This window comes from Mus caroli, unplaced genomic scaffold (genome assembly GCF_978045245.1).
Source record: "Mus caroli unplaced genomic scaffold, Mus_caroli_1 scaffold_11, whole genome shotgun sequence".
Lineage (NCBI taxonomy): Eukaryota > Metazoa > Chordata > Mammalia > Rodentia > Muridae > Mus > Mus caroli.
The window spans coordinates 56,030,348-56,047,637 of NW_028227266.1; the positions used below are offsets into that span (position 1 = coordinate 56,030,348).

Sequence of the window (17,290 nt, forward strand, 5' to 3'; positions counted from 1 at the left end):
ACCACTTCTTTAGCTTTCACAGGCTTCCCACATCCTCTTCCCTAAGCCTTCAAAGGGTTGAGACAGGTGTTCTGCTTAGGGCTGAGCATCCACAGCCACGTGTTCCCAGCACTGTGGTCAGTTGCTAGGAACTCCAACATTAGTTTTTTCAAAAGTAGTAAGCCCCAGTGTTAATATTTCTCAAAGCCACAGACAACCATGATTATGGCTGTCTAGACTGTTGAGTGATTTCACTGGAGTATCCTGGGAAATAAGCTTGGCTCCTTCTTATTTCAGCTCAGAGTCATAACTTGTAGGTCATATTTGTTTTGAACTTTATGAGTCATAGAAAAAGCAAAAAATGAACCTAGGGAGCAAAAGTGCAGGTGGAGCCCAACGTGGTACACACCTTTAATCCCGGGACTCAGGAGGCAGAGGCAGGTTAATCTCTGTGAGCTTGATGCCAACCTGGTCTACATGGTGAGTTCCAGGCCAGGAAAGGGCTACATAGTGAGACCCTGCCTCAAACCAGAACTCAAAGACAGAGTGCAAACATCCCCAGGCTTTGTGCATGCTGCACTGAGCATCCAGCCCCACAGCCTTGGTTTTTGTGTCAGCCTCTTCCTCCTTCCTCCAGTCTCACCCTGAGCACTCCACTAACGTTTTACTTCCTTGTTTCCCAACACTTGGAGCCCAGAGAACCCTTAATCCCACCATAGCCAGCTGGCCCCTCTGAGCATGAAGCCATGTCCTTAGAATTACAACAGTGATTGAAGAGTCTAAAGAGACCTCAGGTTAGTTTAGATGTGCTGGCTCAGAGCTGGAAGTGCCTGTGCCCCGAGCCTCTGCACACTCCACAGTCCAGTCTCTGATTACCACAGGAAACTGGCTTTGCTCTCACAGAGGAAACACCACAAACATCTTCACATCTTGTTATTTTTATTATTTTAGATTTTTATTCTCATATTATTTTAAATTATGCGTATGTGCGTGTATCTATGTAGGAGGACTTGCACGTGTGTGTAAGTGCTCATGGAGATCAGGGACTTTGGATTTCTCAGAGCTGGACTTACAGGTGGTTGGGAGCTGTCCAACATGGATGCTGGGAACCAAAGTTGGGTCCTCTGCCAGGGCTATATGTGTTCTTGCCCACTGAGTCATCTCTCCAGCCTTATTTATTATTGGTTTATTTATTTATTTATTTAGGTTTTTCAAGACAGGGTTTCTCTGTATAGCCTCTGCCTCCCAAGTGCTGGGATTAAAGGCATGCGCCACCACGCTTGGCTTTATTATTGTTTGCTTTTTTTTTTTTTTTTTCCCTGGGACAGGGTTTCTCTGTGTAGCCCTGGCTGTCCTGGAACTCACTTTATAGACCAGGCTGGCCTCGAACTCAGAAATCCGCCTGCCTCTGCCTCCTGAGTGCTGGGATTAAAGGCGTGTGCCACCACGCCCGGCTTATTGTGTTTTAAGATGAGGTCTCTCTAGATATCCCTAGTTGGCTTGAAACTTGCTATGTAGATCATGGTGGCCATGGTATCTCATCACTTTTCATCACACAATATTTTATTGTGTCATTTGCCATTTTAAAAAGATTGTGACAAAACACATTATAATTTACCATGTAAGTATGCAGTTCATTGGGATAAGTATATCCAAAATGTGCTACAATGGTCACCACCAGACACCTTCTAGCATTTTTCTGTAATCCTAAACAGAAACTGCATTCCTTAAATACCAAGTTTTAATAAACAAAATCAAACCAAAACAAAACAAGATGATGACAGCCAGCTCCTCTCTCTTCCTCTGAACCTATGGAAACCTCTCATTTTTGTTCTGTGAAGTTACCTAGTGTCTTAGTCAGAGTTTCTATTCCTGCACAAACATCATGACCAAGAAGTAAGTTGGGGAGGAAAGGGTTTATTCGGCTTACACTTCCACACTGCTGTTTGTCACCAAGGAAGTCAGGACTGGAACTCAAGCAGGGCAAGAAGCAGGAGCTGATGCAGAGGCCATGGAAAGATATTACTTACGGGCTTGCTTTCCCTGGCTTGCTCAGCTTGCTTTCTTATAGAATCCAAGACTACCAGTCCAGGGATAATACTAACTGAAAGGGGCCATCCCTCTTGATCACTAGTTGAGGAAATGCCTTACAGCTGGATCTCATGGAGGCATTTCCTCAACTGAAGCTCTCTTGCGCGTGCCCGACTCACCAGCAAGAACGACACTGCAACAGGATCCTTCTGCACACGTTTATTGGGAGAGCTTGATTGTAGAGGCGAAGAGACCCCAAGCCCAGAACTGGTGCTGCTTATATAGGCCTAGGAGAGGTGTGTCTCACACCCAGATTGGTTGTGCTTGGGTTATGCTTACCACCTCATTTGCATGCCTACATCTGATTGGTTAACTTGTCTCTCATCTGATTGGTTAACTTGTCTCTCATCTGATTGGTTAACTTGTCTCTCATCTGATTGGTTAATTTTGGTTAATTCTCAAAACCTCATCTTGGCAAAAAACTTTACTGCCTATGTATGCGTGGTGGCCAGCGGAAGCCAGCACCACCCTGCAATGGCACACGTGGCTTCCCACAAAACTCCTTTCTCTGTAATAACTCCAGCTTGTGTCAAGTTGACACAAAACCAGCCAGTACACCTAGTTAGTGCTGAAGAGTTCTTTCTGTGAACTTACCACTTGTATGAGTTACCTTTCTCAGGGCTGTGACTGAATGCCTCGTGAGAAACAACTTAAGGGAGGAAGGCGTTATTTTGAGTTGCAGTTTGAGGAGATACACTCTCTTCTGGCTGGGAAGGCATGGAGGAGAAGTGGAGTGGCCAGATCATAGGATACACACTGAACCGTTTTTCCACAGTTGCTGAACCACTGTATATTTCCACCAGCAATGTATGAATGTTATACTTTTTCCACATACTCCCCCGATACTTGTTATGTTTGTTCCATTTTAAAAATTATTGACATCCTATTTATAATGGTTGGTTTTTGTCAACTTAACACAGACTAGAGTCTCTTGGAAATAAGGAACCTCAGTTGAAGAATTGGCTCCATTAGATTAGCTGATGGGTGTGTCTATGGGACATTTTCTTGACTAATGATTGATGTGGGAGGGCCCAGCCCACTGTGGGCGGTGCCACTCCCAGCCAAGTGGTTCTGGGTTATATAAGAAAGCAAGCCATGGGGAGCAAGCCACTAAGCAGTGTTCTTTTATGGCCTCTGCTTCAGTTTCTGCCTTTAGGTTCCTGTACCTTGAGTTCTTGCCTTGACTTCCCTTCATAAGCTGTAGCTAGCCTAAAACTCATAAAAATCCTTCTGCCTCAGCCTTCCAAGTGCTGGGATTAAAGGCATGTGCCACCACATCTAGCTAAAACTGATTGTGTGAGAAGAGGGTTTTGCTATGTTGCCCAAGCTTATGTTGGATTCCTGGGCTCAAGTGACCCTCCTGTCAGTCTCCTGAGTGACTGGGCTCACAGGTGTTTGCCACCACACTCCCCTTATTGTGGTTTCCATTTACATTTCCATGTCTTTTCTTATGCTTATTGGTTAGTTATATAAATTTTAAAGATTTATTTATTTTTATGTGTATGGGTGTTTAGCCAGCATGCCATATATACCTGTGTGTCATATACCTGCCTGGTACCTCTGGAGGTCAGAAGAAGACATCACATCTCTTGGAACCAGAATTATAGACAGTTGTGAGCCACCATTTGGTTGCTGGGAATTGAACCTGAGGCCTGTGGAAGAGCAGTCAGTGCTCTTAACCACAGAGTCATCTCTCTGGCCCCAACTGTATATCTTTTTAAGAGACTGGTTGATGCTAGTTCCTTGTCTACCATAAACTGGGGTATCTTTGAGTTATTGAAGGTCTTTACATGCTCTTGACATTAACCTCTCATCAGAGGTATTGTTTACAATTATCTTCCGTTCTATGAAGTGTATTTCTACCTTTTCTTCATGTGTTGTGTGTGGGTGTGTTGTGTTGTGTGCATGTGCACATGTATGTTGGAGTGTGCATGCCCAACTCATGCACATGCATTCAGAGTCCAGAGGAGCGTGTGAGGTTTCTTCCTCTATCATTCTCTGCCTTGTTCCTCTAAGACAGGGTTTCTCATTGACTCTGGAGCTAGCTGGGTGGCTAGGCTAGCTAGTAAGCTTCCTGGGATCTACTTATCTCTGCTCCATAGCTTTGGGTTTGCAGGCAGGTATGGCCATGTCTCTGTTTTACATGGGTGCTTGGGATTCGAACTTAGGTCATCATGCTTGCACAGCAATTGCTTTTACCCAGAGTCATCTCCTCAGGTCCCTATTTTCACTGTCCAGTGAACTTGAATACATTTGAAGACCATGAGAAGTCACACCTTCTACTTGAGGATAGGACATAGGAGCTACCTACCTATCACAGTCTGCATTCCTTCCTCTCTGTCCCTTTCAAGTGTCCAAAGACTTAGCTCCTAGAAGAACAGCAGGAGGAGAAAGCAGTAAACTAAATGGCCACCGTGACTATGAGAAAACAGACTTGAGGGCTGTTTTGAGTCCCAGGATTCACGAAAGCAAGGCCTATGAACCTGCATGACAGCATGAACCTGGAAAGAACCGTGTTAACTGAAAAGAGCCAGTCACAGACCATAATTCATAGGATTTATATGAAACAGCCAGAGTAGGCAAATCTACTGAGTCAAAAACTAGATTAGCATGAGGTGTGGCAAGCAAGACAGGGTAGGAGGAATCTTAAATCATAAGTCATAATGAGTATGGGTTATGGGGTGAACATGATAGACACTATTGTAAAATTGCTTGGAGATGAATTAAATGGGGAAAGAATTGTATCTCAAAAAAAAAAAAGCTGTTATTTTTTTATTTTTATTTTTTTTGGTTTTTTCGAGACAGGGTTTCTCTGTGTAGCCCTGGCTGTCCTGGCACTCATTTTGTAGACCAGGCTGGCCTCGAACTCAGAAATCCGCCTGCCTCTGCCTCCCGAGTGCTGGGATTAAAGGCGTGCGCCACCACGCCCGGCTTTTTTTTTTTTAAAGGAAAAGAAACAAGGGTGACGGCCCCACCGATGCCTCGACAATCTTCACTTGGAAAAGCGTGGCCATGCCTGGACGTGTTCACAGGTCCCGGGCTTCATGGTCAGCCCATAGTTGGGTGTCAGGTCCACCTTCACACCCGGTGGCACACTGAACTCCAGCTGCTGCAGTAGGATGGCTAAGAAGAGGAAGACTTCCCACTTGGCTGGGATCTCCCCAATGCACCGGCGCTTTCCCAAGCCGAAGAGCATCACCTTCTCACTCTGGGTCTTGTCGATGGCCGAGTTGTTATTGATAAGAAACCGCTCTGGGCGGAACACAAAGGGGTCTTTCCACTGCTTCCTGCAGGAGGAACAGATGGGACCTGAGCTTGTGGGCTCTGTGGGGAAAGTACCAACTTTTCTGTTGATTTCCTTTCCTTTGTGTTCCTTTTGTGTTAGTTTTGAGACTGGGTCTCATGCACCGAAAGTTGGCCTTGAATGCCATTTGTAACCCCAGGCTCACCTTGTATGAAACTCTGACCCTTCTGCCTCTACCTCCCAAGTGCTGGGATTTCAAGCATATGGTACCACACCCGGTGCTTTGGATGGAACCCAGGGCCTTGGGCATGGTAGGTGGGCACTCTACCAAAGAGCTGCACCTCCAGCCATACCAATGATTATTTAAAAAAAATAAAATTCAATCTAAAATGATCAACTTTAAAAATAGTAGATTTTGGGGGAGGGGAATTTGTGGAAGAGGGGAGGTAGGGGGAAAGACAGGGAAGGGGGGGGAACTGCAGTTGGGATATAATATATAACAGAAGAATAAAAAAGATAGTGGATTGTGATTGTTTTTTAATTTTTAACTTATTTCTTATTTATTTACTTGTGTGCACATGCAGAGGACAGAGGACAACTTGTAAAGGTCACTTCTCACCTTCTCGTATGTGGGGCCTGGGGATTGAGCTTTGGGTGTTAGGTGTGGCAGCACACCCCTTACCTAATGAACCATTTCCATGGTCCAAGAGAGCGGTGGTTTTAATATTCGTTTAGTTCCCCCCCCTTTTTTTTTTTTGGTGAGGGCCTTCCATATCACATACACTACCAGTGAGCTATTGAAAGAAGGAAGACATGTCTCTCTCCCTTCCCTTCCCACTAGCCCAGCAGCACGGGAGCTCACTGCACGCTCAGCCTATGCTCATTTTTCTGTCTGAAAGTTGACAATACAAATACAGATGGTGTTCTCATGTTCAGTATGTCCTGGTTTGGAGGGATCTCCTACCTACAATTTAGAGTGGACTTTTCCAAGGAGGTCATTAGACGATTCCCATAAATCATTTGGGGTATCCTTGTTATCTATCAGTCTGGAACCTTAGGGCATGAGGAAACTTCCTAGTTAATTTCCCCTTCCTTTCCTTTCTTCCTTCTTTCCTTTCTTCCTTCCCTTCCTCCCTCTACATCCCTCCCTCCCTCCCTCCCTTCCTTCCTTCCTTCCTTCCTTCCTTCCTTCCTTCCTTCCTTCCTTCCTTCCTTTCTCTCTTTCAACAGGTATGGAACCTATACTAGCCTAAAACTTATCAAGAAGCTCACACTGGCCTTGAACTCATTGTAATTCTCCTGCCTCAGTCTCCTCCTGAGTAGGCTGGATTACAGACATTTGCCACCCAAATCACATACCTAGTTAAGTTCTGTACACTGAAGTTTGTGAAACAGGGTCTAAGTTTTGTCACTTAGAATAGACTATCTAGCAATGAGGCGTTCCTTTTATAAGCACTTTCTGAAGGGACAGACGGACAACCTTTCTACTGCAGAGTGTGCCCTTTCCCCCCTGAGGGCTATGTACTCACTCATCATGGTTGACCTGCCACTGGTTTATGTAGATACAGCGCTCCTTGGGAATGTGGAAGCCATTCAGTGAGGTGTCCCTCGTTGTGCTGAGGAAAGAAGACAGCTATGTCCAGCTCAGGGCTTGAAAAAGCTGAGATATGGCTTGTTCCTTCCTCCACTTCATCCCAGTGTCTGACTATCACGGTCTCCAAACCCAGTACTGGGAAATATGTGAGGGTCATGGAATATGGGGCAACTGCCTTTCCTTTTTTGGGATCCTGCTCTTGGACATTTGTTTAGTAGACTGTCTTTGTGCTCAGAGGTGCACTGGGGCAGTCTGAACCTAAGAAATCAGGGATGGGGCTTGCCCCGAAGAATCTGCAGCCTTTTGTATAAGAAGCAACTAGATTTGAGTATGAGCTGAGCTAAATGTTTGCTCTTACAATCAGGGAACATGGGCCTGAAAGTTCTACAAATCCTCAGAGGATTTGTGAGCCCAAAGGAGCTCACATGGAAGAGTACATGAGTCAGGACTGGTGTTGGGCTAGAGTAGAATTTGGGAGCCAGATATTTGGTTAGAAGTCTTTCCAGGCAGAAGGTCAAGTTTAAGCCAAGTTGGCAGGTGGCTGGATTACCCTTGTGAGGGATAGTGAGGAGGGACTGGCTGAAGAAGATGTCCATAGGGAGTAAATACAAGTGGAGGTGAGTAAGTGACAGCTGGGGCCATGGGGGGACTGGACTGGATGGGGCAGACCAGAAACTGAGATCAGGAGCTAAGGACACATTTCAGGAATGAGATGGATCCTGAGTTGGGGCCAGAGCTGGGAAGTTGGGTAGAGGAAAGTATGAAAATTTGAGGGGCACAGAACAGGGTCATTACCTGTGTGGGATGGTGAAGGGGACAAAGGATGTGTATCGGTAGATCTCCAGGATGAAGGCCTCCAGATATGGCAGCTGGGGACGGTCAGAAAGCCGTGGTTGCCGATCCCTGCCAACCACCGTGTCTGTAAAGCACGAGCAGACCTCATGGGATGTTCTGTCTGCTGCATGCACTTGGGTCCCTGTTGTACTAGTATCACTCTGTCTGTGTTGTACTGTTTACTCACGTTTCTGAGACTCCCCACAGTCCCCCCACCCAACAATGTATTTGGATAAGTGGGGCATGCCATATGCCTAGGGCTTACTCATCGTGGGCACATAAACATGTATTAATGTATTTGTGGGTCAAGTGACCCAGAGCCTCAAGGCTTCTCTGACTCTAGGGTTGGGGACAGTACGTACCCAGCTCCTCATGGATCTTCCTCTGCACATTGGGATGTGTCACAAGTAGCAAAATGCTCCAGGTGATGGCTGTGGTGACTGTGTCAAAGCCTGGGCAGCAGGGGGGAGGGTGAAGGGGAAGAGAAATGGACAGAAGGAAAACTCTTTGGGTTTTTTTTGTTTGTTTGTTTGTTTGTTTTTACCAAGCACTAGCATAAATGGAGCAAGCCTTCTCTGTCTCTGTCTCTGTCTCTGTCTGTTTCTCTGTCTGTCTGTCTGTCTGTCTGTCTGTCTGTCTGTCTGTCTCTCTCTCTCTGGCTCCCATCCTGTCTACCCTGAGGGAAGGACTGAGTCTTCAGCAGAATCTTAAAAGCTGAACATGATGGCTTATATCTAGAATCCCAACACTACAGAGTCAGAGGCAGGAGAACTGTAGTAAGTTTGAGGCCAGCCTGGGATTTCGAGGTGAAACCTAGTCTCAAACGTAATAAGTCAAAACCAACCAAATCAGAAACCAAACCAAACAAAACCCAATAGACAACTTGTTTCTAGTCAGCAGCTGGGCTTATAAGCCTGGACTTCTAGTTATGGAACTCTTACTCTTTCCCCGTGGGTAAACCCAGACCTCCAAAGGACAGGGACTTAGTTGAGTTACTTCTAGGAGTTGGTGGCACAGCGTGAGGTCACACCTTGATCTTAGGGCAGGAGTCTGTTGTGTGTCACCTGATGTGGTTGATGAGGTTGTATATGGGTAAATAGCAATTGGTGGATGGAGGGGCAGAAAGGTGGCTCCTACCAGCTCCAAAGATGTCATTGACAATGTTGACAATCTTCTCCTCAGGGATGAGACCGCCATTGTCTTTGTAGTTCTCGCTATGCTTGAACAGGGCACTTGTGATGTCTTGGATACTGTTCTAAGAGGACATAAGTTCAGGGTAACTTTGGCACTTCCAGGGCCAAATGCCCAACCTTGCCCATCCCATTTGATATGTCCCGGGGGTCTGGGAACTGCCATGGCCTCCAGGCCCTGGGCTGGAGCTCAGATTTTTGAACTAGCATCAGCCCTAAATAGAGTGTAGTCATTTCATGTAGCCCTGACCCTTCTTTCCCATAACCCCAGGGCTCAGGTTTCAGAGGAGGAAGAGGTAGGGTGAACACAGGGAAGAAAGTGACACAAAGCTGGAGTTTACGTAGCCTCTGTTGAGGTTCATTTTCCTGCAGAACAATAAATTGCCTTTAACTTAGTGAACCCCACCCCCACCCCCATTGCAAAGCTCGCCAAGGCTCCATCACATGCCTCCACTTTCTGGGGCTTGGAACAGTCCCCAGAGGCGAGCTGTAAGGAAGAAGGAAAGGCTTCAGGTCATAGTTGCTAAGGGCCCAGAGCTTCCCAAGGTCGCCGCTGCACACGGCGAGTACCTGGGAGTAGGACTCCAGAGGGCGTTTCTCTGGCGGTGATGTGGGTTACAGCCTGCCTCCCAGTCTCACCTTGTTGAAGTCTTGGTAGTGCTCCTGGACTGTTTTCTGCAGGAACAGCACAAAGTTATCGTTGAAGGTCTTAAACCTCTTGAGGGCCGGGTTGGGCAGGTAGCGCAGGATCGGGAAGAAGTCCACTGCATTCCCTGAGGTGACATTCTCCACAAAGTCCCTGCTGTTATTCACGATGTTCAGCATCTCCTCGCTCTTCCGGGGGAAGTTCTTCCCAAAGCACATGGCACCAATGACGTTAGCCACCGATTCCACCACCTGGTTGACTGGTTCGAAGTGGCCAACCTCTGCCATCACCTTCTGAAGCTTGCTGATGAGATGGTTAGCCTCCTTGCTCACGTGCTCCTCCAAGTAGCAAGAGGATGCTGACGTCGGGTCCGAGGCTATGGAGAAGCTTTTCAGGGCATCCTGGGCCAGGCGCCGGCGGGCAGCCCACACGGGTCCAGAGTCTGGGTTGAAAGTCATGCTCTTGCCGTTAGTGATAAGTGTGAAGCTGTAGAGATCTGGCCGGCCCTTGAAGTCATCTCCTTGCCTCACCAGGGCCTGCTTGATGGTGTTCAGGCCGCTCAGCACCACCACAGGAGTGGAGCCGATGCGGATCTGCAGCACGTCCCCATACTGCTGACTCAGCCGTGTCAGTGACAGGTGTGGGTTCTTCCCCACGGTCAGCATGTGCCCAATGAAGGGCAAGCCCCAAGGTCCGGGTGGATTTTTCAGGCCTTTGGGAACCTGGGTCCTTGTGGCTCTGACCACCCAGAACACTAAACAGAAGATGGCAGTGGCCAGTAGCAGCTCCGGGGCTAAGGAGATGTACTGGGAGAACGCCATCTGTACCACTGCAGGGGAAATGGAAAGATGGAGTGGTTGGGGATGGATTCTGAGCCTTCCATTTATCCTTTCGTTCACTCATTCAGTAGGTGTTGACATACATCCTGGGCTTGGCTTTCAGCCACGCATCAGAAAAGTGAATATACCTGTCGCGTGTCTTGTTCTTTCAGGGATTTGCCCTTACCCCCCATCCCAAAAGCCAAGGGCTGGGAAGGAGCCTTGCATTTACAACTTTAGTGTCTGGATTTCCATCCCAGGCTGTTCTGTCTACCTCTCTCATTTCCAATTCTGAGACTGGCGTGGATGCAAGTGACCACTCCAAAACCATGATGCTAGAAGCATCTCCTCAACAGCCACAGTAACAGAGTTTGCACCACTTTCTGCCAGAGGGTCCAACACACTGGTGGTGCCCTCCACAGACCCAAGGAATAGAAGATGCCTCCTTGCCCAAGCGACAGGAAGCCACTGTTCCTGGGATGATATCAATGACCTGTGATATCCTCCTTTCTCTGTAACACTCTAACAACACCCAGCAGAGGTACCTCCTCCAAAAGTGAGTCTTCACTTACCTCTATACTTAGAGGCTGAAGTGGGCTACCTTTAGGTCCGGGGCTGTCCAATGCCAGGTGGGCATTCTTTCCCTACCTCTTTACTCCAGGCAACTGTCCTCAGAAAAAGCCTGGTTGACACTGTTTAACTAAAGATAATGGGCTGGTGAGATGGCTCAGGGGTTAAAGCACTTGCTGAAAGCCTGATGACTTGAGTGTGATCCCTGGAATTGATGTGGTGGAAAGAAAGAACTGATTCCTGAAAGTTGTCTCTGAGCTCCACACATAAGCTGTGCTGTTCAGACAGACAGACCAGACCAGACAGAAATACACACACATACATATAAACATACACACGGAGGTGCAAAGGTCCAGGGCTGAGAATTAAGAAGCAAAACCTTAGACCTCTCAGATTTCCTTCACTTCCCACAGGGTCCCCGTTTCTCCATCATAATAGCATTTAGGAAATAGAAGCAGGTCTCGTGATCTGGAAAGACACACAGACGTACCTGAAGGGCAGGGGCTGGAGACTGGCAGAGTTGTGGGAGTCAGTCCAGGACTTCTGGGTTCCGATGAGGGGCCTTTTATAACACCACCCACACTGGACTGGCTCAGGTGCTCAGGTCACTTGATATCAAAGCTGGATACCGCACAAAGCTGAAAGGATCAATTCTTGGCTTCAAGCCATGGCTCCTCAGCTCCACCTTCCACTTGGGGTCAGAAGTGGCTTGGGGTCCATGGAGATAAATATTCATGGAGATAAAAAAATATGACATTTTAGGGGCCAGGGTATATTTCTTTGAAAGAATACACTTCTTTCAAAGACAGGGCAGGGTTCAGGGTGTAAAAATCAGGCGGATGAACAGATATAACCTCTTCTCCACCCATGAGAATGGACATGCCTAGCCCCCAGGCCAACCAGGGCAGCTCATGCTCTCCACGGAGGCAGATAGGTAGATGCATTGTACTCCTGACTTTTCTGGAATTAACAATCTACCTGACAAAAGGAAGGGAAGGAAGGGAGGGAGGAAGAAAGGGAGGGAGGAAGGAAGGACTATTTTGGCTCATGCTTTTGGGGTATAGTCCATTGTGGCAGAGGAGTTGCAACAGAAGGAATGTGAAGTGGCTGGTCACATGGCATCTGCAGTTAGCTGGTCACATGGCATCTACAGTCAGGAAAGACACACACACATACACACACATACACATACACACACAGAGAGAGAGAGAGAGAGAGAGAGAGAGAGAGAGAGAGAGAGAGAGAGACAGACAGAGAGACAGAGAGAGACAGAGAGAGACAGAGAGAGAGAGAGAGAGACAGAGAGACAGAGAGGACTGCTGGTACTAGAGTCTTTTGTTGTTGTTGTTAACCAGGGACTACAGCCTAGGGATGGTATAGCCCACACTCAGGCTGGGCTTTCCCTCCTCAGTAACCTTTCAGGAAAGGTATGCCCCAAGGACCATCTTCTAGGTGATTCTAAATCCCATCAAGATGACACTGGAGATTAACCATCACATGTATGTTGTAGCTACCTCGTCACACCCCACACCCGTGTGTGTGTGTGTGTGTGTGTGCATACCTGAACCTACATCCACAAACATACTTGATGAGGACTCTGCCACTGAATTAGGTCTTGACTCCTCTCCCAACTTTTATTTTCTTTAGAATTTTGTATTCTAAAGGGAGGCTCTCTCTGCACCCTCCCTCTTGTGGAAGATGGTAAGGAATTAAAAGCCAATAAAGACAACTCATGGGGACCGGAGAGAAAGGTAAAGAGCACTGACTGCTCTTCCAGAGGGTTCAATTCCCACCACCCACATGCCAACTCACAATGGTCTGTAATTCCCGTTCCAGGGGACCTGACACCCTCACACAGACATATGTGCAGTCAAAACACCCAGCACTTGGGAGGCAGAGGCAGACAGATTTCTGAGTTCAAGGACAGCCTGCTCTACAGAGTGAGTTCCAGGACAGCCAGGGCTACACAGAGAAACTCTGTCTTGAAAAGAACAACAGGGCTGGTGAGATGGCTCAGCGGGTAAGAGCACTGACTGCTCTTCCAAAGGTCCTGAGTTCAAATCCTAGCAACCACATGGTGGTTCACAACCACCTGATATGAGATCTGACGCCCTCTTCTGGTGCATCTGACAGCTACAGTGTACTTACTTATAATAAAAATATTAAAAAGAAAAGAACAACAACAAACAAACAAACAAACAAAACCCAAAAAACAAAAACAAAAACCCCCAAACACTAATGTACATAAAATAAAAGTAAAGAAATTTATTTTTTTTAAAGAAAGAATATTCGTAGCATGGATTTCTCTTTATGACAATTGGCTTGGACTCTTCTGATCAACACTATTGGAGGAGAAAAAAAAATCCAAATAAACCAGACAGGTTCCAGGAACAAGAAACAAAAGAATTAAAAGCTAATGCAGGGTTGGGTATGGTGGCACACATCTCTAATCCCAGCACTTGGGAGGCAAAGGCAGCTGGATTTCTATGAATTCAAGGTCAGCGTAGTCTACAGAGTAAATTCCAGGACAGCCAGGGCTACATTATAAGACCCTTAAAAAAAAAAACAAATTTCGTCTCCGGCCGCCGTAGGGAGAGGAGCCGCCGCCATGTCCGTGCATCTGCAGTGGATGGTCGTCCGGAACTGCTCCAGTTTCTTGATCAAGAGGAATAAGCAGACTTACAGCACGGAACCAAATAATCTGAAGGCCCGAAACTCCTTCCGCTACAACGGGCTAATTCACCGCAAGACCATCGGAGTGGAGCCGGCGGCCGATGGCAAAGGGGTCGTGGTAGTTATGAAACGCAGATCCGGTCAGCGAAAACCTGCCACTTCTTATGTGAGGACCACCATCAACAAGAATGCTCGGACTACCCTCAGCAGCATCAGACACATGATCCGAAAGAACAAGTACCGCCCTGATCTTCGTATGGCGGCCATCCGCAGGGCCAGTGCCATCCTTCGAAGCCAGAAGCCTGTGGTGGTGAAGAGGAAACGGACCCGCCCCACCAAGAGCTCCTGAGCCCCGCACCCCCGAAGCAATAAAGAGTCCACTGACTTCCCCCCCCCAAAAACAACCAAATGCAATATGTGAACTTGATTGGATTCTATTTTTAACAAAAAGCAATTTTTGAAAGCTACTGAAGGCATTTTTGGAGAGATAACTGGTGATTCAAGGACATGGTCTGAACATGGAGCTTAAATGACATTCTCAAATGAACACCGATTTTCTCAGATGTGACATGCAGTTGTGCTTACATGATACCGTAGTTACTGTTCTGGTTCTGTAAGGAGATACCATGACCAAGGTAACGCTTATAAAATGAAACATTTATTGTGAGCTTGGTCACAGTTTCAGAGAGTTAGTTCATCATCATCATAGCTGAAAGCAGACAAGCATGGTGCTGGAGCAGTAGCCCAGAGCTTTGCATCCAGATCCTCAGGCCACAGACAGAGAGATCAAGATGGGGCCTGGTTGGGGGCTGGTGAGATGGCTCAGCGGGTAAGAACTCTCAACTGCTCTTCCGAAGGTCCTGAGTTCAAATCCTAGCAACCACATGGTGGCTCACAACCATCACAACCACCTGATATGAGATCTGACGCCCTCTTCTGGGGTGTCTGAAGACAGCTACAGTGTACTCACATATAATAAATAAATAAAATCTAAAAAAAAAAAAAAAAAAAAAAAGATGGGGCCTGGTATGGGGTTTTGAGACCTCAAAGCCCACCCCCAGTGACACACATCCTCCAAGGCCACATCTCCTCCAACAAGGCCACACCTTCTAATTCTTCCCAAGCAGTTCCACTTACAGGGGGACCAAACATTCAAGTGTATGAGCTATGGGGGGCCATTCTCATTGAAACCACATGTAGGAAGATAGTCTTGTTCTTAGGACATTAATGCTGTGTGCTTTAGGGGTGAAGTTTCATGATGCCTGCAACCTTCTTTCAATTGGTTCTGTTTAAAAACAAAAGCCTACATTTTGGGACTGTTGAGATGGCTCAGTGAGTAAAGGTGCCTGCACGCACCAAGCCTGATGACCTGAGTTGGATCCCCAGGACTCACGTGGTGGAAAGAATGTCCTCTGATCTCCATGTGTGCCTTGGCACATGTACATCTTAACAAATGTGTATTCTCTTGACCTACCTCTCTTTCTGTCTGTCTCACACACAATAGATAACTACAATTTTAAGATATTGGGTGGTGTCAGAGGTTGCGGTGGTGGCAGCAGCCAGGTGGTGGGCGCTCAGGAGGCAGAGGTGGATTTCTGTGAGTTCAAGACCAGCTTGGTCTACAGATGGAGTTCCAGGATTACAGAGAGAAACTCTGTACACACACACACACACACACACACACACACACACACACACACATACACACACACACTAAGCTTCAGGATTAACTTCTGCAAGTGTTAAGGATTAAGACTCTGCAGTCTGGGGCTGGTGAGATGGCTCAGTGGGTAAGAGCACCCGACTGCTCTTCCGAAGGTCCAGAGTTCAAATCCCAGCAACCACATGGTGGCTCACAACCATCTGTAACGAGATCTGGCGCCCTCTTCTGGAGTGTCTGAAGACAGCTACAGTGTACTTACATATAATAAAAAAAAAAAAAAGACTCTGCAGTCACAAAGCTGTTTGAAGGCAGCTGGGAAGGAAGGAGCACCGTTTCCTGTCTTACTGGGTTCAGCTCCCTCAATTAAAAGGGTCAACCTGAAAATTAGGCTAGGTTTTATACAAATTCGTTTTCTTTTTTTTGTTTGTTTTTTTGTTTTTTGTTTTTGTTTTTTGAGACAGGGTTTCTCTGTAGCCCTGGCTGTCCTGTCACTTTGTAGACCAGGCTGGCCTTGAACTCAGAGATCCACCTGCCTCTGCCTCCCGAGTGCTGGGATTAAAGGCGCGTGCCACCACGCCCGGCCGTTTTCTTCTTTCTTATTGAGTAAAGCTTATGGCTTATTCTCTTTAGATGCCTCTCCTCCATTTTTTTATGAGACAAAATCTGTCTATGTACCCTTGGCTGATCTGAATTCACTATGTAGACCAGGCTAGCCTTCAATTCATAGAGATCTGCTGTCTCTGCCTCCACAGTGCTGGGATTAAATGTGTGTATGTCACTATATATCCCTACAGCTACAGATGTGCTTACAAAACATTTAAAGGTATGTGTTACTTCATACATCCAGATGTGCTTTGAAAAAAAAAAAAAAACCACAACAAACTACACAACTCACCTGGTGCCACACGACCAGGGCAGAGCATGAGTCCAAGATGACTACCAGTCTGGTGCCTCGAAGGCCCATGCAGGCCAACCACACTCAAGACAATCTCCACCTGGTGGCAGTTAGCCTGGGCAGGGTATAGCACTCCTGAGACCACTCATGAGGCAATCCCAGATATCCAGAGGCCCCACGGAGCAAGTGAGTGATGGGGAGATGGAAGAGAAAGAGAAGCAGAAGGATGTGTGTACAATGAAGGGAGGAAGAACTGGAGACTCAAGGGTAGTGAGGAACAGCAGATGTGACGCCACCCAAGCCATGGTGATATCCTGGCCTGTGCTGCCACAGTGGCCCTGCAGTAACAAGGTCTGTTACCACCCAAGGCCAGGTGGATGTCCCTGGTCTCAACTGCCACTGAGAGCCATGTTGATGTCTGAGGGCTGTGCCTAACTGGCCCTATCCCTTGCCTAGGTATTGTAGGAGAGCTAGCCTGGAGGGTGAGAGCAAGAGAGGGGTCCCTGCCCCTCACCAGATTCAGTACTCAGAAGAGCAGCCCCCGGACCCACGGAGCACAGTAGAGCTGACCCTGGTTTTGGAGTTGTGGGTGAGTCAGCCCCAAGGTTGTGAATGTAGGAGATCTAGCCCTGAGACTCATTGGTCATGCAGTGACCAGTGGTATGGATGAGGGAGAGATGCCCTTGTTCCTCACCACCTATGGCAGGTGGGAGAGTTGGCCCTGAGGTCATGAGAGTGGAAGAGCTGGCTCTGCCTCTTGCTGACTGCAGCATTGGATGAGCTAGCCAGGGCAGTGTTGGAGCGCTTGCCCCAGTGGTGTGGGTACAGGAGAGTTGCCAGGCTGACCAGCGCAGATACCTCCCAGGCCCAGATCCAGGACTTTGAGTTGTCCCACACCAACATCTACCTCATCTATGAACTGCCGGAGCACATGAAGGGACTGCTTCTACAGGTCCAAATGTGCAGAATCACTATGACACAGAGCAACAGCAGGGTATCTGAGAGGAGTCTCAGTGAGGTCCAGTACTGATAGTGTAGCAGAAGCCAGAGGCCTTGAACCAGACCAATGACTCACTACAACTTCCACAAGATT

At 47.4% G+C, this 17,290-nt stretch overlaps 1 protein-coding gene and 1 pseudogene across 1 annotated transcript; one reads left to right on the forward strand and one right to left on the reverse strand.

The window, feature by feature from the left end:
* Positions 1-4,612: 4,612 nt before the first annotated feature.
* Cyp1a2 (cytochrome P450 family 1 subfamily A member 2) lies at positions 4,613-11,556 on the reverse strand. The gene is made up of 7 exons (XM_021171666.3): positions 11,457-11,556; positions 9,572-10,407; positions 8,880-8,997; positions 8,105-8,194; positions 7,704-7,827; positions 6,844-6,930; positions 4,613-5,357 (listed from the first exon to the last, which is right to left on the reverse strand). Exons 2-7 carry the CDS (start codon positions 10,397-10,399, stop codon positions 5,063-5,065), a joined length of 1,542 nt encoding a protein of 513 aa, XP_021027325.1. The 5' UTR covers positions 10,400-10,407; positions 11,457-11,556; the 3' UTR covers positions 4,613-5,062.
* Positions 11,557-13,546: 1,990 nt separating this feature from the next.
* Positions 13,547-14,028, forward strand: LOC110301285 (large ribosomal subunit protein eL28 pseudogene; annotated as a pseudogene).
* The last annotated feature ends 3,262 nt before the right edge of the window (positions 14,029-17,290 follow it).